The sequence below is a fragment of the Ranitomeya imitator genome, chromosome 3 (genome assembly GCF_032444005.1).
Source record: "Ranitomeya imitator isolate aRanImi1 chromosome 3, aRanImi1.pri, whole genome shotgun sequence".
Classification (NCBI taxonomy): domain Eukaryota; kingdom Metazoa; phylum Chordata; class Amphibia; order Anura; family Dendrobatidae; genus Ranitomeya; species Ranitomeya imitator.
In genome coordinates, this window is record NC_091284.1 from 123,839,947 (window position 1) to 123,862,284 (window position 22,338).

General features: G+C 42.1%; 1 protein-coding gene across 2 annotated transcripts in view; it reads right to left on the bottom strand.

The window, feature by feature from the left end:
- SMG6 (SMG6 nonsense mediated mRNA decay factor) overlaps window positions 1–22,338 on the bottom strand; it is a 349,120-nt gene that overhangs the window by 231,410 nt on the left and 95,372 nt on the right. The window contains exons 11-12 of one of the 2 annotated variants that reach the window (XM_069761370.1): window positions 6,533–6,673; window positions 6,310–6,454 (exon numbers count right to left, since the gene is read on the bottom strand). In XM_069761370.1, coding sequence (XP_069617471.1) covers window positions 6,310–6,454; window positions 6,533–6,673 — 286 coding nt within the window. The remainder of the gene's footprint in view (window positions 1–6,309; window positions 6,455–6,532; window positions 6,674–22,338) is intronic. The other variant, XM_069761371.1, reaches the window with a different exon arrangement.

Consider the following 22,338-nt stretch of genomic DNA (forward strand, 5'->3'; position numbering starts at 1 on the left):
GGTCTACCTATGATGTAAATTACAGACGCCTCTCATCTTTTTAAGTGGTGGAACTTGCACTATTGCTGACTGACTAAATACTTTTTTGCCCCACTGTATATGGGGCACATTCTGTATGGAGCATCATATGGGGTCCATTCTGTATGGAGCAATATATGGGACTCCATATACTGTATGGGGCCGATCATATACTGTATGAGGCATTATATGAGGCACATTATATATGGAGCAATACATGGGGCCCATCATATACTGTATGGAGAATTATATGTGGCTCACTATACTGTATGGAGCATTATATGGGGTCAATTCCATATGGAACAATATATGCGGCTCATTCTGTATGGAGTTCTCTGTGGTGCCCATTGTACTGTATGGAGCATTATATGAGGCTCATTATTCTGTTTGGAGCTATATATGTGGCTTATTATTCTGTATAGAAGACTATGTGGTGCCAATTATACTGTATGGAGCACTATATGGGGCCATTATACTGTATGGGGCAATACATAGGGCTCATTATTCTGTATGGAGCAATATATGGGGCACATTATTCTGTATAGATGACTATACTGTCTGGTTTCTGAGCTAATATAGAATGCACAATAGATATCACTCATGTAATGTAAGTAGTACGTGAAATCTTTGGCATTGTACTATACCTATATTTCTCTGCCGAATCCGTACATCATGAATTCTGGTATGTGTTAAAGGGGCCAACCGGGACTCTTTCGCCCAGGGCCCATGAAAACCTGGAGCCGGCCCTGGACTTAGTGGACAACCCCTTTAAGCCTACATTTCAAAAAACCTGATCTGCACATCCAAACATAGACACAGTGTGAACAGGTGCTGAACCCAGAGTCGCCAACTCGTATATAATCAAACAAATAGGGCAGCACACTGCAGCGCCAAAACATGCAAACTTGAAAACACGAAATTTTTTTAAACTGCATTACTGCACTAGAAATATGAAAAATGAGAGCTTTTAGCGCATAAAAATGGCCAATTTTATGTGTACCTCGTAGCCACGTTACGGCATCTCTCTTATACGAGGTCCTACTCTAAACCTACCTCTCTGAGAATAAACGTCTCCATCTGAATGGGTACATGTGAAACCTCTCCTTGGACTCAAATTCTCTCTCACTGTGGAGGGGTATTGGACCTACTATAATTAAAACACCTGAAGCTAGGAGGCAGGGAGTGCACGATCAGAAGGCTAGAGAGATGTGCAGATCAGGTTTTTTGAAATGTATTCTCTAGCCTTCTGATCGTGCACTCCCTGCCTCCTAGCTTCAGGTGTTTTAATTATAGTAGGTCCAATACCCCTCCACAGTGAGAGAGAATTTGAGTCCAAGGAGAGGTTTCACATGTACCCATTCAGATGGAGACGTTTATTCTCAGAGAGGTAGGTTTAGAGTAGGACCTCGTATAAGAGAGATGCCGTAACGTGGCTACGAGGTACACATAAAATTGGCCATTTTTATGCGCTAAAAGCTCTCATTTTTCATATTTCTAGTGCAGTAATGCAGTTTAAAAAAATTTCGTGTTTTCAAGTTTGCATGTTTTGGCGCTGCAGTGTGCTGCCCTATTTGTTTGATTATATACGAGTTGGCGACTCTGGGTTCAGCACCTGTTCACACTGTGTCTATGTTTGGATGTGCAGATCAGGTTTTTTGAAATGTATTCTCTAGCCTTCTGATCGTGCACTCCCTGCCTCCTAGCTTCAGGTGTTTTAATTATAGTAGGTCCAATACCCCTCCACAGTGAGAGAGAATTTGAGTCCAAGGAGAGGTTTCACATGTACCCATTCAGATGGAGACGTTTATTCTCAGAGAGGTAGGTTTAGAGTAGGACCTCGTATAAGAGAGATGCCGTAACGTGGCTACGAGGTACACATAAAATTGGCCATTTTTATGCGCTAAAAGCTCTCATTTTTCATATTTCTAGTGCAGTAATGCAGTTTAAAAAAATTTCGTGTTTTCAAGTTTGCATGTTTTGGCGCTGCAGTGTGCTGCCCTATTTGTTTGATTATATACGAGTTGGCGACTCTGGGTTCAGCACCTGTTCACACTGTGTCTATGTTTGGATGTGCAGATCAGGTTTTTTGAAATGTATTCTCTAGCCTTCTGATCGTGCACTCCCTGCCTCCTAGCTTCAGGTGTTTTAATTATAGTAGGTCCAATACCCCTCCACAGTGAGAGAGAATTTGAGTCCAAGGAGAGGTTTCACATGTACCCATTCAGATGGAGACGTTTATTCTCAGAGAGGTAGGTTTAGAGTAGGACCTCGTATAAGAGAGATGCCGTAACGTGGCTACGAGGTACACATAAAATTGGCCATTTTTATGCGCTAAAAGCTCTCATTTTTCATATTTCTAGTGCAGTAATGCAGTTTAAAAAAATTTCGTGTTTTCAAGTTTGCATGTTTTGGCGCTGCAGTGTGCTGCCCTATTTGTTTGATTATATACGAGATGGCGACTCTGGGTTCAGCACCTGTTCACACTGTGTCTATGTTTGGATGTGCAGATCAGGTTTTTTGAAATGTATTCTCTAGCCTTCTGATCGTGCACTCCCTGCCTCCTAGCTTCAGGTGTTTTAATTATAGTAGGTCCAATACCCCTCCACAGTGAGAGAGAATTTGAGTCCAAGGAGAGGTTTCACATGTACCCATTCAGATGGAGACGTTTATTCTCAGAGAGGTAGGTTTAGAGTAGGACCTCGTATAAGAGAGATGCCGTAACGTGGCTACGAGGTACACATAAAATTGGCCATTTTTATGCGCTAAAAGCTCTCATTTTTCATATTTCTAGTGCAGTAATGCAGTTTAAAAAAATTTCGTGTTTTCAAGTTTGCATGTTTTGGCGCTGCAGTGTGCTGCCCTATTTGTTTGAACCCCTTTAAGCCTGTCCTTTCACTACTAAGACAACCTCTTCTTGAACTAAATGTTTGGCCTCGATAAAAAATTTAAAAAAAAAAACCCTATACTCACCTCCCGTGCTGGCACTGTTCCTACAGTGTCTGCACTCGCGGTTCCGGGGCTCTGGTGCGGTGGAATGACACGTGGTGCGCTGGCGTCGCTGTTCCCGCCTTCGTAATGACTGAACATGAAGAGGAAGTTTGAGATCAGCTGCAGCCTGGATGTCCTCTTCCTGTCCAATCTGTACGAAGGCGGGAACAGTGACGCTGGCGCACCACGTGTCATTCCACAGCACCGCAATGTTTATCGAGGCCAAACATTAATTCAAGAAGTCAAGATGGGGTTATCCTAGTGGAGGACAACCCCTTTAAAGATCTTGTTAACCAGCTACAGACAGTACAGCAAGGAGTTTTCTGCTGCAGCCAGTAGTCCAGTAGTATTAGGGTGCACACGCAGAAAGCTCCTCTGCGGATATTTCAGCAGCGGATTTGATAAATCCGCAGTGCAAAACCGCTGCGGTTTTTCCTTCGGATTTATCGCGTTTCCTATTGCGGATTCCGCTGCGGTTTTACACCTGCAGTTTTCTATTGGAGCAGGTGTAAAAACGCTGCGGATTCCGCACAAAGAATTGACATGCTGCGGAAAATAGAACGCTGAGTTTCCGCGCGTTTTTTTTCCACAGCATGTGCACTGCGGATTTCCTTTCTCATAGGTTTACACTGTACTGTAAACTCATGGGAAACTGCTGCGGATCCGCAGCAAAATCCGCAGCAAAATCCGCAGCGTGTGCACATACCCTTAGGCTGTGTTCACACGTTCAGTATTTTACCTCAGCATCTGTAAGCTAAAACCAGGAGTGGGTGATAAAAACAGAAGTGGTGCATATGTTTCTATTATACTTTTCCTCTCATTGTTCCACTCCTGGTTTTGGCTTACAAATACTGAGGTAAAATACTGACCAAATACTGACCGTGTGAATGTGGCCTTACAGCCACACATAGGAGTGTGAGTGGAGACTAATCTCCTGGGAGTCTTTTTTCCTATTACGGATTTCTTAGTTTTGATTGAATAAAAAAGGAGCAAATTTACATTACATATAAAAAACATGCCCGTTAATACATTGAACATGCACTAACACATTACACATGCATATATACACATACGGTATATATATATATATATATATATATATATATATATATATATATATATATATATATATATATATATATATCTCTATCTATATCTATATATATCTATATCTATATCTATCATACAAACAAGCACTACAGCATACATGAAAATTCGCATGCAACACAATCACATCACAATTTTTGCCATGCACGGTCTTGGCATGAAAATACCACCATTTACCCATCACTGTAAATCATCTGTTCACCTTGTTGTATGGTTTGCTACAATCAAAGGGATTCCAAATATGTTTATCTTATTGTTTTGTTTTTTTAAAGTGTGATTATTGTAAATGTTTTTCATTATTATTATTTTTTTATTTTACAGGACAAAAAAAATATCTGACTTATTGTGGGCAGCACTGTGGCTCAGTGACTAGGCCTGCAGCCTCTCAGCATTGGGGTGCTGTGTTTAAATCCCACCCAAGACCATATCTAAAAGGAGTTTGTATGTTCTCCCCGTGTTTGCGTGGGTTTCCTCCGGGTTCTGCCATTTCCACGCCTACTGATGGGGAATTTACATTGTGAGCTTCAATGGGGACAGCAATGATAATGTCTGTACAGAGGTGTGGAATTAATGGCGCTATACAAGTGACATACGGGTATATAGAGATGAATCTGTACTTAACCAGTACAATAATAACAAGAATACTATTTAGATATTTAGGTGCAGAAAATCCTCCCCCACTTAGCAGTGCAGCCTGAAGCCAGTCGTTCTCTGCCATGCTACAGGCTGCGAGTTTGAATCCCTTAAAAGACCACACATCAAGAATACCAAATAATTAAATGAACTATATTAAGAAGGATCGATAGTGGAGGGGCTTCTCTTCTCCCACAACAAGTTGAAGGAGAAGAATCTTCTCGAAAACAAAAAAAAAAACATGATCACAACAGTGAATGAGATATATGCAATACGACAGGCCCTCCCTACCCCACGAGTGCTTATGAAGCAGAACCAAATGCATATGGGGTACATCTCCACCCCCGGCTCACTTCATGGTTAATGGGAAGAAAGTTTGGATATTTCCAGCAATGCCCATTAACAATGTATGAGGCACAAACTGAGCATGCTCACTTCTGCCCCACTCCAGTAACAGAGCACCGTTTCTGCATTCTAGAGATTCGATCCCGGGATTGCTGCTGTCCCAGCGGTTAATTCCCCAGCAAGAAGCAACTTATCCCCTAGGCCAGGGCTCCCCAACCTGTAGCTCGGGAGCTACATGTGGCTCGCGGCCCCATGAATTGTGGCTCGCGGCCCCATGAATTGTGGCTCGTGACTGTCTGCAGGCTTGATGCATTAGGTCAAGGTCTAGCAAACCGGTATGAAGACTGCATCTCAAAATGGTGAATTTTGTAAGTAGCCCCGCACAGAATTGCAGATATGGATGCACATTTACTGGTCTTAGGGGTTTAGAGATGTTTTAGGTATGGTACGCTGGAGGTTTGTACTACCTGTTAGAGGAGGTTCTCAAAGCTGGATGTGACAGTGTGTTGGGAGAATACTGAATGGGGGTATTGTGGGAACCCCTGGATCTCAGTGTAATGCTCTAGAGTGATTTCTGTGGAAAAGCTTTGGTTATCATTATATCTGTAATGGGGGCTTTGGTTGACACTACTTTTGAAGGGGGTGGGATCTGGATGTGGCTCACGACCCTCTTTCAGTGCTGAATGTGGCTTGCGACCCTCTCTCTAAGCTGAATGTGGCTCTCAAGGTCATAAAGGTTGGGGACCACTGCCCTAGGCTATGGATAACCTGTTTTAGGGGGAATAACCCTTTAAACAGAGTGGCCAAAGCTAAACTAGCAAAATGTCCTCATATCCTCATCTTCCCAAAGGGTTACATCCTATATGGCATCACTATTTCCAATTGACATTCATATGTTCCTATCAAATTGTTAATGGACTTATATACCACAGGTATTTCTTCTAAAGAAAACTTCCAATAATTACAAGGATAAAAAATCCACAACAACATGGAGTCACCTGTGAGTTATAGAAAAATCAATTCATTATCTCAACTTGTATACAACTGCTATGCTTCGGGAAAAAAAAACTTGAGAGAGAATTCTTGTGATAATTGTGCACTTTCACCACCCATAGCCTTAGGAATAATGAGAAATAAAAACATGGTTGGAAAAGAGGAGAGAAAAAACTAAGCCAGGATAGGCCCTACTGGCATAAGAACACAAAGCACAGGACTTACTCTTGGCTGCTCGTCAGTGGATTGGGTGGTGGATTCCATGTTTCGGGGTGGCCCAGCATCCAGTCTGACCACACCTTTACACTTGGCAGAAGCTCCTTCAGATCAGATGGAAAAGAAGAAACTTTCACTTCCATTTCATCCTCTGCTGAATGAAAGAATAAACCCATTTAATACTGCACCAAATGTCTTCGTGAACATTACAATATTGTAAGGATGCACTCACCTTTTTCATCGGAGCAGTATTGCTTGGTTAGTAGGATTTCCAATAACTGGATGCATCTATTTACGAGCAAAGAGAACATAGCCAGGCCCAAGGAAGTCGCCTGCTCCTGGACGGCAGAACGGCAGCCTTCTACATGTCCACCTGTCAGATAAAAAGAAGGGATAGATGAACTGTGTGTCAGTGTGGGGAGATGCACTGTAGGCAGCATGACCACTACAACGCAACTGGCCAAGGCCATTACAAATGTACCATCAGCATGGATAACGGTAGCGGATTTCGGCAAATTGAAAATAGAGGTCCTGACTAGAGTTGAGCGAATTTGTTTGGATTCTGTTCCGAATACGATCAGCATCGGATATGGTTTTGCAATATTCATCGAACACAGTCGAACGTCAATGGGAGTAGAAATGAACAAATATGTTCTGAACCGATCATCAAACATACATTCGGCATGGATAGGGTACCAATATGGCAAATTCAGATTCGGCGACCAAATCTGAACAAATTCGCTCAACTCTAGTCATGACTAGTGAGGAGCAAATGTGCTGGGATAAGGTGTTATCTGGGCATGCTCGGGTGGTAACCGAGTAACTTTGGCAATATTAGGCCTGTTAGGCAATGTTAGGCCTGTTTGTTAGGCAATGTTAGGCCTGTTTGTTAGGCAATGTTAGGCCTGTTTGTTAGGCAATGTTAGGCCTGTTTGTTAGGCAATGTTAGGCCTGTTTGTTAGGCAATGTTAGGCCTGTTTGTTAGGCAATGTTAGGCCTGTTAGGCCTGTTTGTTTGGCAATGTTAGGCCTGTTTGTTTGGCAATGTTAGGCTTGTTTGTTAGGCAATGTTAGGCTTGTTTGTTAGGCAATGTTAGGCTTGTTTGTTAGGCAATGTTAGGCCTGTTTGTTTGGCAATGTTAGGCTTGTTTGTTAGGCAATGTTAGGCCTGTTTGTTTGGCAATGTTAGGCCTGTTTGTTTGGCAATGTTAGGCTTGTTTGTTAGGCAATGTTAGGCTTGTTTGTTTGGCAATGTTAGGCCTGTTTGTTAGGCAATGTTAGGCTTGTTTGTTAGGCAATGTTAGGCCTGTTAGGCAATCCCTGCATGTGTTGCGGCTATCAAATGGTTGTACATAATTTTCGAGCACACCGAAGACACATGGTTACTTTAGCACATGGACATACTCTGATAGCACCTTATCCGTACACGTTCACTCATCACTAGTCCTGACAAATCATTCACTTTAGGTTTTAAATGTAGCAGTTTTCATTTGGAAATGAGTGTGTAAATAACAATCCCCTAAGGTAATACTCCTAAGTCAGACTTTGTGCACAGCGCAGAACTGTGTGCAGGAGGACGTAGCTATTTCTTAGACAACAATAGGACATAGAGTGAGGCATGTGGAGAACATGACCGTTCTCATACAAAGCAGGCAGACAAAACGTATTGCTGCATTCTGCGAGGTAGCCTGTACTCTGACAATACTGCATAATGCAGAACTCCACAAGATAACATTGATCTACTGGCTGGGAGTCCCCTCATGCAGACTGATTAATAACAGCGGGATCACCATGTAACAGTAAACCACATGTGTATACAGCATTATTTTGGAGGTACAGTACATACTGAGGATATAATAAGACATACAGGAAGATGCTGCATAAACCTGGTACCCCAATTAGCTTTGTGGCACAATGTAAGACTGGCACCAACAGATGGGCAACCTCAATCTTAACAGGGGGAAACCATGGCACAGCTTGGTGAACTTCTGTCTGCAGGTAATAAGTCACCTGGGCAGAGGAAAGTCCTAAATCACCAGGTCTTCCCACTGATCTCAGACACATTCTCCTGTTTCTCAGAGAACATTACACTCATGGAAAACATAAACCAACTGTCGTCAAAGTTGTCTGAAAGCAGGAAGCGGGCGCGGAGGAGAAAGCTGCCATGTGGCCGGATGCTATGTATTTCTAATTAGTGCTATACATCTTTCAGCAGAGAGGGCCCTTTCTCTGGGAAACACAACGCACAGCCCTTGTTATTGTAACTGTCAGAGAGCGCCTGCACAGATAATCTCCAGGAAAAGGGATAAACATGTCCCCCTGCCAGCGGGTCTGCTAAAGGTACTCGCTGCGCTCAGTCACAATCCAGCGAAGGAAATGACACAACAGACAATGGAAGGAAAAAAGAACGACACCGACTGGGCGCACAGGTACCGCATTGCACTGTGCATCCAACAGGGGGCACTGAGGAGCTCCAGAAACAGCGGCCTGCAGGCAGCCATAGTATCAAAGAGTATGCCTGTGGTCACACAAGCAGTATATGTAAGCCAAGACCAGGAGTCGGTCATAAATGCAAAATTGGGGCACGTCTTTATACTTTACCTCTGATTGTTCCTCACCTGCTTTCGGCTTCCAAATACTGATGTAAACTACTGATCAAATACTGATACAAGGGTGTGTGTGTGTGTGTGTGTGTGTGTGTGTGTGTGTGTGTGTGTGTGTGTGTGTGTGTGTTTTAAGGGAATCTGTCAGCAAGTTTTGGCTGCCCCATCTGAGAGGAGCATGATTTAGGGGCAGAGACCCCGATTCCTATGATGTGTCACTTACTGGGCTGCTTAGTGTAGATTTTATAAAGTTACTGTTATATCAACAGATCACTAGAGGATTGGTAAACCTGCTGTGTAACCACATGCGACCAATGAATGGCTGATTTCTGCCTATGCACAGTGTACACAGAAAGCTACCTATCAGATATGTGGGTGGGGTTATACAGACAGAGCTCAGCATTCAGAGCTGAGCAGCACTGGTAGATCTGCAGCAGAAAGTTTATATTCAAAACTGCAGCGCCCAGTAATAAAAAAAGGGATCTCTCTAGAGTCAGGGTCTCTGCCCCTGCATCAAACTGTTCTCAGATGGACAGCAAAACCCTGGTGACAGATTGCCTTTAACTTAAACTATCTCTTCAAACATTCCAAACCCTTTGCTACATTTTTGCACCATTTTCCTTGTTTGTGAAATATAATGTCCACTTAAAGTGAACCTGTCAGCAGGATTTTTCTAAGTAAACTACAGACAGTGTCAGGTTGGCAGCGTTAAACTGAGTAAAATGATACGTGGGATGAATAAATCCGTCTTGTGATTGTTGTGTAATCAGTGTACTCTGTAGGCAGAGTCCTGTCTTCCTGCTCTAATCCATAGAAACCAAGGAAAGACCTGCCCCCAGGCCGCCCCGAAACACAAACCGTCTGCCTCCATGATGAGGAATATGTTTCATCAAAGTTCCTTCTGATTTTTTGCTTTTTTCTATGGAGCAGGCAGACAACTTTTTATATCTAATATATAATTGCCTAGAATACTACTTCCTGCAATTTGTGCCAACTTCCTGTCCGGAGCTAATGTCCGGAGCTAATGTCCGGAGCTAATGTCCGGAGCTAATGTCCGGAGCTAATGTCCGGAGATAAGGGACGTCAACAGTGTCCAGTGTCTGATTGGTTGCCGCCTGCTGCGAGCGACCAATCAGAAACGTGCCGTACTGTGACACACTCCGCCCGCCATTTTGGTGTGATTTTTGAATTTTTACCTCACAGCAAGTTTCTACTGCGTGGAGGCGGGCCCAGTGACGTTGCTCTTCAAGCTCCTGCCGAATTTCGTCAAAAAAATGATAATACCATTTACCAAAACTATATATATTTAGTTGTGAAGTGGTTCAGTGACATTTTCACACCAATTTTGAACTTTTGTTTGGTGTTTTCTCCATATACTGCCTATTATTTTTGTTTTTTCTTACTATTATTTATTAATTGTATTATTCTTACATTTGAATAAATAAAGTATATATGGATTCTAGACTCCCGATTCTTTAGAATCGGGCTGCCATCTAGTACATTAATAATGTATCAATTAGAAAGGAATAAAATCAGATGCAAATCTGAAGTACAAAGTATATATTCAATGTATCATTGTTTGACAAAGATCCCCATAGAGCTGAATGGCAGAGTCTGAGCGGCAAAATGGATGAGGTTAAGAGATGCTCTGAGTGTCATTGACCGGAGAAACAGATTTGTTGTTAAAACTTGTGTGTATGAATCAATGAAACTCCATGGGTCGGCGTGCTGGCTGCAAAAAAAAAAATGGACATCAGTAGGACGTGTAACATGGATATCTGAATGTAGCTCAAATTAATCATTTTGTTTGCAATTGTATATAACGAAAATACACTCGCATAACACTAAGGGAACACTGGCAAATTGCAGTATTACAGTAGCCATTGTGAGATTCCCTGGAGGTGGCAACAAGTGCAGTAGAGAAACAACAGCGAGGCAACTTCCAACAAGATGGTGGCCACAGACAATTACCCTCTCCTTATCCTTTCTTTCCTTACGATCCTTCTATAGTTTTGCGCCCTACTAGCGTCCTTGTCACTTATAGTAGAATGACGAGATATATAATGATATTCAAGTGGCACCGGTAGCCCAGCTTCTTCAGGATGAGCCATCCATATGTGCACAAGGTTTACTGCATCTCACCACAGAATTTCTAGAGAAGTTTCCAAAACAGAGGTCGTTACATAAGGAAAGCTGGTCAGAGCTGTAGACAGGCATCAACCAGAATGGTTTCTGTATCTTTGCACACACACACAAAAAAAAAAGAGGAGCACTGCCAAAGCCCAACAAAATGAACTTGAACTTCAATGTGCTACAGGAGTGCATGTTTCTGACCAAATGTTCAAAAAGACAAGACTCCATGATGATGGCATGGAGGTCTGACGTCTTGCAGTAGGACCTCTGGTCAGAACACAGCACCATGAAGTACAACTGGCATATGCCAAAGAACAGCAGAACTGGCAGGTCAATCTTTGGTGCCTCGTTCTCTGCACAGATAAGAGTAGGTTTACACTGAGCACATTTGATAGATATAAAATGGAGAAGGAAAAATGTGGGTTGACTTCGCTGCTGATGAATAGTAGAAGATCGAGGAGACTATTCAATGCGGTTTATTTGTCAACGCGTTTCAAAGTAATTTGACTTCTTCATCAAGGCAAACTACACATGAAAGTCTGGAGGTGAACGTTATGCTTCCTGAAACATCATCCAACATGACGAGTTTGGCAGTGGGTCGGTGATGGTCTGAGAAGGAACATCCTTGGAAGATCCCACATACCTCCATGAAATCCAAACACCCTGACTGCTGCTAGGTACCAGTATGAAATCCTCAGAGCCATTGTCAGAACCTGCACTGATGTAGTGGGCCCTGCATTCAATGACATGAGATCAGAGTGTGTAGGCAGTTCCTGGATGATGAAGGCATTTATGATATTGACTGACCCTCACATGCCCTAAACCTGAATCCCAATTAAGATCTTCTAAGACATTATCCGACACCACCAAGTAGTACCACAGAAGGTCCAGGAGCTCACTGATGCACTCATTCAGGTCCCTGAAAAAGATACTCCAGGCCATCATCTTCTGTCTCTGTCTGACTATCAAACAAATTTAAAAAAACTGACCATCACATCCAGACAAACTAAGTGTGAACAGGTGATTACCTAGTCACCAACTCATATACACTCAAACAAAAAAGGCAGCACTGAGAAAGTTTAGCGCATAAATTGGCCAACTCGTGTACCTGGAAGCCACGTTAAGGCATTTCTTGTTTCCAGGACCTAACATAATGCCAGTCCTCTCTTAGAATAACGTCTTCATCTTCATTAACATGAATCCTTTCTTAAGGTACCGTCACACTTAGCGACGCTGCAGCGATACCGACAACGATCCGGATCGCTGCAGCGTCGCTGTTTGGTCGCTGGAGAGCTGTCACACAGACCGCTCTCCAGCGACCAACGATCCCGAGGTCCCCGGTAACCAGGGTAAACATCGGGTAACTAAGCGCAGGGCCGCGCTTAGTAACCCGATGTTTACCCTGGTTACCATCGTAAAAAAACAAACAGTACATACTTACATTCAGCTGTCTGTCCCTTGCCGTCTGTTTGCTGCACTGACTGCTGGCCGCAAAGTGAAAGCAGAGCACAGCCACAGCGGTGAGTCACCGCTGTGTGACTCACCGCTGTGCTGTGCTTTCACTTTCACTTTGCGGCCAGCAGTCAGTGCAGGAAATAGACGGCAAGGGACAGACAGCTGAATGTAAGTATGTACTGTTTGTTTTTTTACGATGGTAACCAGGGTAAACATCGGGTTACTAAGCGCGGCCCTGCGCTTAGTTACCCGATGTTTACCCTGGTTACCAGTGAAGACATCGCTGAATCGGTGTCACACACACCGATTCAGCGATGTCTGCGGGGAGTCCAGCGACGAAATAAAGTTCTGGACTTTCTTCCCCGACCAGCGACAGCACAGCAGGGGCCTGATCGCTGCTGCCTGTCACACTGGACGATATCGCTAGCGAGGACGCTGCAACGTCACGGATCGCTAGCGATATCGTCTAGTGTGACGGTACCTTTAGACTAAAATCTCTCTCTCTCTGTGGGGGGGTAGTGGTCCTGCTGTGATTAAAAACGCCTGTGGCTAAAAGGCAGAGTGCTCAGTCAGAAGGCTAATGAGTGCAAATTTCAAAAAACTGACCATCACATCCAAACAAACTAAGTGTGAACAGGTGCTAACCTAAAGTCACCAACTCATATACTGTACACACAAACAAAAAACGCAGCCCTCTAATGAAGACTATCGGCAGTGCTTACAGGCACGTGAGGGCTATACACTAATGAGTCTCATTAGCTGCCTGTTATTTATCTCTTTAAATTGATTTTTGGGGCGATTTGGGATCCAACCATCAGTTGCATTTAAAAATCATGCACCAATTCCGCTGTTTTTTGGGTTAATTTTAAGCCATTCAATTTTTAGTACAAATAAATAGATAACTTTGCTGTACGTAGTCAGTATGGCTATAGGGATAACCACATTTTTATGATTTTTTGGGGTTCTACTACTCGAAGCTAACACACTTATAATTCCTAATAATTCCTAAACGTGATAATCGTGCATGCGGCCCATTTTTTGCAGGTTGTGCTGCACTTTTTATTGATACCATTTTGGAGTCCATGACTTTCTGATCCCTGTATTCCATTTTTTCCCCTCAGAGGTGGCGTAAACTAAATTTTCTGATTCTGCCATTTTGATTTTTTTTTTCTTCCAGCATTTGGCTCTTGAGATAAAGGTTTACATGTTTTTTATTAGTTCAGATAATTATGCACATCATAATACCTACAGATATGATGCACAACTACAACATATGTATTAGAACAAATAATTTTATTGTATCATAAAAACATGACAAAATGCATAATATAGGGGAAAGAACAAGACAGATGAAAAAATAAATAAAATGCGGGGTGTCACGGGGTTATCAAGATGCCTTATTATACATAGTGTCACACAACTAGGATAATTAAATAAATTAAATTATATAGACATCAAACATGATAGATAATAGTTATGTGAACAATAAGATGTATACAGTATAGCTCATATATGGTACCTATAAAGTATGATCACCTGAACCTAAGTATAGAATATAATGTATAAAGTGATAGTTATTGACTATAAAATCCACATACTGTAAAAAAAGGGGTAATATATTACACACACGCCGATCCAGCAATGTCAGCGGGTGATCCAGCGACGAAATAAAGTTCTGGCCTTCTAGCTCCGACCAACGATGTCACAGCAGGATCCAGATTGCTGCTGCGTGTCAAACACAACGATATCGCTATCCAGGACGCTGCAACGTCACGGATCGTTATAATGTTGTTCAGTGTGAAGGTACCTTAAGACCAGGCACTTTTACTGGTAATATATGCACATATTGTAGTGACTCTACAAGCACAACAGGGCAATCTTTATCTGCACTTTTCTGCACTATGACACTTTATTTTTATATGATTATGTCAAATTATATTGAATATATGTGCATTCATTAGATATTATTGATCTATAATATCCACTCTGCTATATTTATTTGGCACTTTATTGTAATATATTACCCCCTTTTTTACAGTATGTGGATTTTATAGTCAATAACTATCACTTTATACATTATATTCTATACTTAGGTTCAGGTGATCATACTATATAGGTACCATACCATGGTGTTCTAACTGGGCAGACTCAGGACCGTCAATGCGCCCCAGGACAAAACAACCCATCAGCAGCCTGTAATATCTGGCCATTATATTGAAGCATATTGAATGTAAAAAATAGGGAGAATTGTCCATACAATCGCATACCCATAGACACAAACTACTGCAATTTCCTTTTATGTAGAATCCATTTGAGTCAACAAATGCCAGAAAAATCTATGCAAAATGTTCTTGGATATCAGACTGATCTAAGCTGTGATGTGATCTTCAGGGTGCAAACTCACAGGATGTTGACCACTAAATAGCAAAAATCTAGTTTTCTAAAAATATGTATTAAATATATGCCAAAAAGATACTGTGACAACACTGTATTTAATCTTAGTTATCCAGAAAGCTATTTTCAGCAATCCAGGAGGCATAGACTGGTATCTTTATCTTGACATTGAATGCATGTGTTTATTTGGTTGGTCAAGAAACACAGATTATTGTTCATATGAACCTTTAACATTGACTTACGAGTTGACGTTTGTTGCCACTTATTGTCTGCAATCTTTGCAAAGCAGGGATGCAGGGTCATTGAACAATGGATGTTTGCTAAATATGTTGATTGACCATTGTGGGTTGTGTGGCTTGTTGACCTTCAAAATCGAGAAGGAGGAACTATGCAGATTGATTAAATACTCAAACAATGCGACTCAATCTCATCACACCTTTCTCTTGACCTCCGGATGATGGCTTGAAGGACAACAGTTGTGAACTATATAAGGGGAATATGCCTCTGTAACAAGAGGACCAGAGACTCTTTACAAAACCACAGCCAGGAGCACTCTACAGGATAGCTGCAAGGACAACATGGCTCCATCACGAGGGACACATATTTTATAAGATGTGAGTAGTATTATTCCCATGGCAATAGGAGTGTGGGCATTCAGTGGGATGAGCCCTGGTCCATGCGGTCCTGAGCCAGCAGACGAGACCACCCAATGAACCCTCCCCCTTCCTCGTGTCTCCACATTTGGTGGCAGAGTGGGAAACTACTCAGCCTGGTGGATATGAGGGGGTTGCAGGTGACTGGTGTTCGCAGACACTGTCCAGGGCTCCACAACCAGGGAGGAATATAGACAGACCCAGCAGACCATAGGTGAAGCATACACAGCAGGTTTTGGACGCCACCATTTCTAACCCTCTGTGTCTCCACAGATACCCATTTGGCAATTTGGGATAACACTATGCTTTGAGAACATACACTGGAAGCACAGTGTGAACACAGCTTTTAGACTCTCATTGAGTTGAATCATTAACCGATATACATGATGGTCATTTTAAAATCTGTAATCCAACAAGGAAAACAAACCAGGGATATATAAACAGGCCTATAAAATGAGCAGAGTGCATTATATTTGTGCCTATCATTAATCCAAGGTTTTTTGTTTTCTGATCCATCCAAATACCACAAAAGTGAATACCAACCAACATATCATAAAAGTGCATTTTTTCAGTTTATTTGTAGTCATATAACCAATCAGAAAGACAGTTCAGACGATCAGTCACGCCATTAATCATAGTGGCCACGTATATGGCTTAAAGTGGATCTGTGAGCAGCCTGCACAATATAAACAGCATACATTAAATACATTTCTGAGGATGCAGTATTTAAGTAGAAAATACAAATATATAAATGTATATAAAGAAATATTCTGTATAACACTCATTATGTATGTATACAATATACACACTACATACATATAATATATATGCGAGTGTAGAATTAGCATTCTTACACAAGGGGGTGGGGGACTTCTGTAGACAGTTGGTTCATGTCCACTGACATGGATGTTCTGTAAAAGTCAAAGCTTTACAGTTTATCATCCCTGCAGCCATAGTCAAAAACAATGACCCTGCCAAGTACCCAGCAGGAAAGGACAGACAGCGCTCACCTAACAGCGCCTGCAAGTTATTAGCTGGGTTTTATCTCTCGGACACACCGAGGATTTCATGTATGAATCAGTCCATATCCAGACAAAGCCCTGAAAGAGAATCCCACCAGAGCTCGGAGGAAGTGGGCAGCCTAGCACCCGTCTGACACACGGCTACTTCATACCAACAGCTGGATTATAAAGGTGGAGCCAACAGAACTCCGATGCCCAAACCACTTCATGCACACAGACTCAGGAGGAATGCTGAGCAGACTACAAGCCTTGGCACAATGTCTGCACTAGCAACATGTCAGATCTCCTAGTGAGGGTGGCACGAGAGTAAAAGGGCTGGACTTCATGAAGTACAGACTGTAAATATACACCTTGGGCATTTTTCAGGCACTAATGCCATGTATATAAGAAAAGAGATTTTGGGCTGAATGCCCTATCCAGCACACCGACTGCACCAAGTGCACGGGACTCCGTCAGGATCTGACGTGAATCGGCCAAGCGACGTGTTTCGATCCTAATATGGAGATGTGGCAAAGATCCATATTAGGATCAAAACGCGTCCCTCGGCCGACAGTGCCTGGTGTGTCCATCCACATGTTATGAGGATTCTGCTGTCTGCTAGGTTTTAATTTTGGAAGAGTAAAGGAATCGCTTTAGGAGCTGGAACGTCTACTCTTTGTATATTCCTGATGCCATGTCCTAACCCTTTCACCTCCCGTCCCGGGATAAGAATGACTTACTAATGCCTCTTCACTCTGACTTATGGAGGATCCTTATTTCTTCTGTCCGGAAAGTTCATAGCACTGGGCCAATGTTATTCTGGGGCGCTAATCACATTGTCCCAAAGGCAGGTCAACCGAAGAACAGAGCCATGACACACTGGTATGAGAGCCATCCAAATTTCTTCTGTATTTGGGGAGTGGGAGAAAATCCTACTCAGTACTTTGCAAATTATCTTTTCTCAGAAGAAACAGCTTATCGTCTTGTTCGGCAGTGCCTCTCTGTACATGGTGTGTTGGGTGCCCGAAAAACAAAAATGTCAGCTCTTTATCCAGAAGGAGCCCATAAGACCACTTGGTACTGGATTCCTTGCTGTAATACACTGGACGCTTGGCGCGCTTTATGGACTGTTTTTCCAGGAATCTCATGTTTTAGTGAAGGAAGAACATGTCCGTAGACAGCTGAAGAGGACCAACACCCTTTTCTTACCCTGTTCCCCACTTTTCTCCACTCCCCAACCCTCATCACTGTGGGCTATGCTTATTACTTAATAAGTAGCATTTAGGAATGGAAGACTGAGGCTGATTCTTTATTGCTTTTTTGCCTTTTTTATCTACCCTGTTTTCCTGCTCTTTTTGTTTTGCACAAAAATTTTTCCTTTAACCCCTTAGGCTTCTTTCACACTTCAGTTGTTTGGCGTCAGTCACTTCCGACATAGTGATGGATCGACGGATCCGTCACAATTGTTGAGAAAACGGTTCTAACGGATCCGGTTTTTTGACGGATCCGTTACTTGGGGGTTGTCTGGGAAAAGTATCTACTTTTTGGAGCATGCGCAATTGAAAAAGCGGATTGGGGCGACGGATCCGCCAAAATGACGGTCGCAGCGGATCCGTCGCCCATAGGCGGCCATTCTATGGAATGGCGGACGCGACGGTTCTGTCGCGATCCGCCATTTCGGCATTGACAAAAAACGTTATAATGTCCGTCTATGTCTAGATGACGTCCGCCAAATTTCGACGGATCCGTCGCATGGCGGATGGAAGGAACGACCATCCATCACAATCCGTCGCTAATGCAAGTCTATGGGAAAAAAGCGGATCCGTCAAAAAAAAATGACGGATCCGTTATTTGAGGAAAATGGCGGTGTTAGACTGACGCCAAACAACTGAAGTGTGAAAGAGGCCTTAGTAACAAAGCTGCATTTTTTAAAATCTTACGTGTCACATTATGTGGTAATAACTCTTGAATGCTCCTACAGTACAGTGATTCGGAGAGTTTTTTTGGGACACATTGTATTTTATGTTGGCGATCTATTTAGGTCAATATGTTTTGCATTTTTCATGAAAATAGCAATTTTTAAATATTGAATAATTAAATCCTGAAACCAGATACTTCTACCATACACAACTGATAATAAATACCATTTCCCATATGTCTACTTTACAGCAGCATCATGTTTCAAACTTACTTTTATTTTTTATTTTGTTAGGATGCTAGAAGGCTTAAAATTTTGTAACAATTTTTCATTTTCTTTCTCGGACATTTCCAAATTTTTTTTTTCCAAACGTATTCAGTTTTGAAGTGACTAAGTGCATTATATATTGGAAAACCCCAGAATTTATACCATTTTTATTTAAAAAAATGCGCCCCTCAATTTATTATAATCTGTTGTCAGTCAGGAAACTTATTAACCCTTCAGGTGTTACAAAGGAATTAAGGCAAATAGGAATGAAAAAAAAAAATATTTTTTCCACTAAATGTTTTAGCCCCAATTTTTTTTTCATTAATTGGCTCAGTCAGAGATTGCCTGATCACGTGGTGTGGATAGGGTTAACGCAGGGGCCCACTCTCTCTTTAAATCATCTAGATACCACGGTCATGATTGAAAGCAGAATCTAAGGGTCTAAGGAGCCCGAATCTGTAGTAAAAACCAATCAAGACAGATCCAGTGGCATTTTCGCCCTGTTGAGACTCATTCCTCGGCACCATATTACAAAAAAAAAAAAGGAGAGACAAGAGGAATAAGACCCCTCAATGACTGTCATTATGTGTGGTTGTAAAGGGGTTAAGTTAGGACCTATTCTGAATTCTTATTTTCGACTTGTTCCTTTTTATTTATTTTTTTCAGTTTACCATTTGTAGGTGCTACTGATTGTGGCTAATTCAATAATTGCAACTTTTAAAAAAGTAACTTAATTTTGTGTTTACATTAACATCTAGTGGGGTTATTTTTTATTTTTTTAGATTTTTTTGTACAAATGCTAACAGTTACATGCAACATTTTGGTGCTAAAAAAAAAAAAAAAAAAAGATCCTTGTTCATTTGCGTAAAATTCATAAGACGACGCACCAATTCGAAGATGTGCACAAATGAATACCATAGGACGAAAACAAGGAAACCCGTAAGTGATGAATAATCGGCCTGAGTACAGGAAATTGGCGTTCCGCCAATGTGCGTCGCTGTTGCGCCGGCGACGCGCCGGCGACGCAGCGGCGACGCGCCCCTATGTTTAACATAGGGGACGCGTGCGTCGTTTTGGTGGCGTTTTTCGCCACGTGCGTCGTTTCCGACGCTAGCGTCGGACGCAAGAAAACGCTACATTGTAGCATTTTCTGTGCGTCCGATTTTCGTCAAAAGACGCACGCGTCGTTTTTACGTGCGTCGCGCGTTGCGTCGCCGACGCAGGGCGGCGCAACGCTAGTGTGAACCTAGCCTAAGATTATTACAGTAAGGGTATGTGAACACGTCCGGATTTTTAGCGTTTTTTTTGCGGAATTTCGCCATAAAAACGCTATAATTCCGCATCAAAAACGCTAAAAATATGCATCCTATCATTTAGAATGCATTCCGGAATTTTTGTGCAGATGGATGCGTTTTTTTGCGCAAAAAAAACGCAATCCGCAAAAAAAATGAACATGCTCATTCTTTTTGCGGATTTTTTGCGGATTTCCTGATAAAAGGACATTCAGGGAAAAAAAAAAAACGCAAAAAATCCGCGCAAAAACCACACAAAAAACGCGCAAAAACCGCGAAAAATCCGCGCGGAATAAAACGCAAATTTCTGCCAGAAAACTCCGGATTTTGTCAGGAAAATAACCTGACGTGTGCACATAGCCTAATTCTACATACTAAGGTTTTCTAGAAAAAGTGCTAATAGTAAATTAGCAGAAATAAAAACCAGTCACCTTCCAGGGACCGCGTCATCACGAGGCTGTCATAGGCACACACTGCTGATTTTTTTCCTGATTTCTGAGCAGATCATCTATAAGACGAGATCATAAGAGGCGCCCTCTGCTGGTTGTCCTCATATGAAGTCGAGCCAGGGAGCTTTCTAGGAAAGTTCCCACGATCTAGGAACAGCCAGCAGAGGGCGCCTCACCGCAAATGCAGGTAAATATAGGTCAATGACCTACTTTACCTACATTTTCCGGGGTTTTGCAGACATGAGCAACGTTGCATTAGCAAAGCTTGTGCCTACAAAATATTTTAACCCCTTCAGATGGATTTACATCGTTGGACTTTACAGATCTGCGGAAGGTAAGGATATTGTTGGTTTATTATGTTTTTTTTGTTACAGAACGAGGGTCTTCAGTGATTGGATTGGGCGTTCAATAAAATATTAAAACAACCTTTGTTTTTATTTCATTAAAATAATTTTTAATAATGTGTTTGTGTATTTTTTTAACCCTTTACTAGTATTGGATTAATAATGGATAGGTGTCATAATTGACGCCTCTCCATTATTAATTTGGCTTAATGTCACCTTACAATAGCAAGGTGGCATTAACCCTTCATTACCCCATATCCCACCGCTACACGGGAATGGGAAGAGTGTGGCCAAGTGCCAGAATAGGCGCATCTTCTAGATGTGCCTTTTCTGGGGTGGCTGGGGGCAGATGTTTTTAGCCGGGGGGGGGGGGGCAATAACCGTGGACCCTCTCCAGGCTATTAATATCTGCCCTCAGTCACTGGCTTTACTACTCTGGCGGAGGAGAAAATTGTGCGGGAGCCCACACCAATTTTTTCCGCCACTTAACCCTTTAATTTACTAGCTAGAACGGCCAAATTTTGCATAGACACACTACTAACATTAGTAGTGTGGAATATGCAAAAAAAATGGGGATATGAGATGGTTTACTGTATGTAAACCAGGTCTCATATCATGTCGGGTCTTAGGAAGGAGAAAGCAAAAGCCGGTAATTGAATTACCGGCTTTAAAGCTGTCTAGCGCTGGAAGAAATATATATATATATATATACACACACACACACACACATATACCTATTCTATGTGTACACATTTATTCTACCTATTCTACTGGAAGCTGTCAGTGTGATTTTACTGTACACCGCAATGAATTACCGGCTTTTCTCGCTAACACCGCTGCGTATTTCTCGCAAGTCACACTGCTGGTCCGTGTGTGATCCGTATTTTTGGGGCTTCCATAGACTTTCATTGGCGTTTTTTTTGCGCAATACGGTGACAAACGCAGCATGCTGCGATTTTCTACGGCCGTAGAAAGCCGTATAATCCTGATCAGTTTAATACGGCAGATAGGAGCAGGGGCATACAGAATAATTGTGCCGTATGTTTTGCGAGTTTTACGGACGTAGTTTCTGCGCTCTTACGTCCGTAAAACTCGCAAGTGTGAAGCCGGCCTTAGAGAGGACCAGTCACAAGTATAAGGAAGAAAAAAAGTCATTTTTTATTTTATTTATTCCGACTGCTCCCCTGATTATTCCAATTTAGTTTTGTTTCCTTTTTATTCCCTCATACACACGCAGAAATAAGGGACTTTTCATACAGTGCAAATTTTTATCGCGTGTCTGCACAAGTACGCAACGTCCAACCCGCAGCGCTTACTGATCATGTGCACATAACCTATAAGGACTAATAAATAAATGCAGTGTAAAAAAGAAATCATACATGTGGCATCATCGCATCCATAAAAGTCTGATGAAAAAATTAAATTAAATTAGCCCGACTGGTAAGCACAGTAGACAGAAAAAAATAAAAGTTAAGAAGTGATCCAAAAATGTATCTATCCCAAAATGGTATCAATAAAAACCTTGCTTGT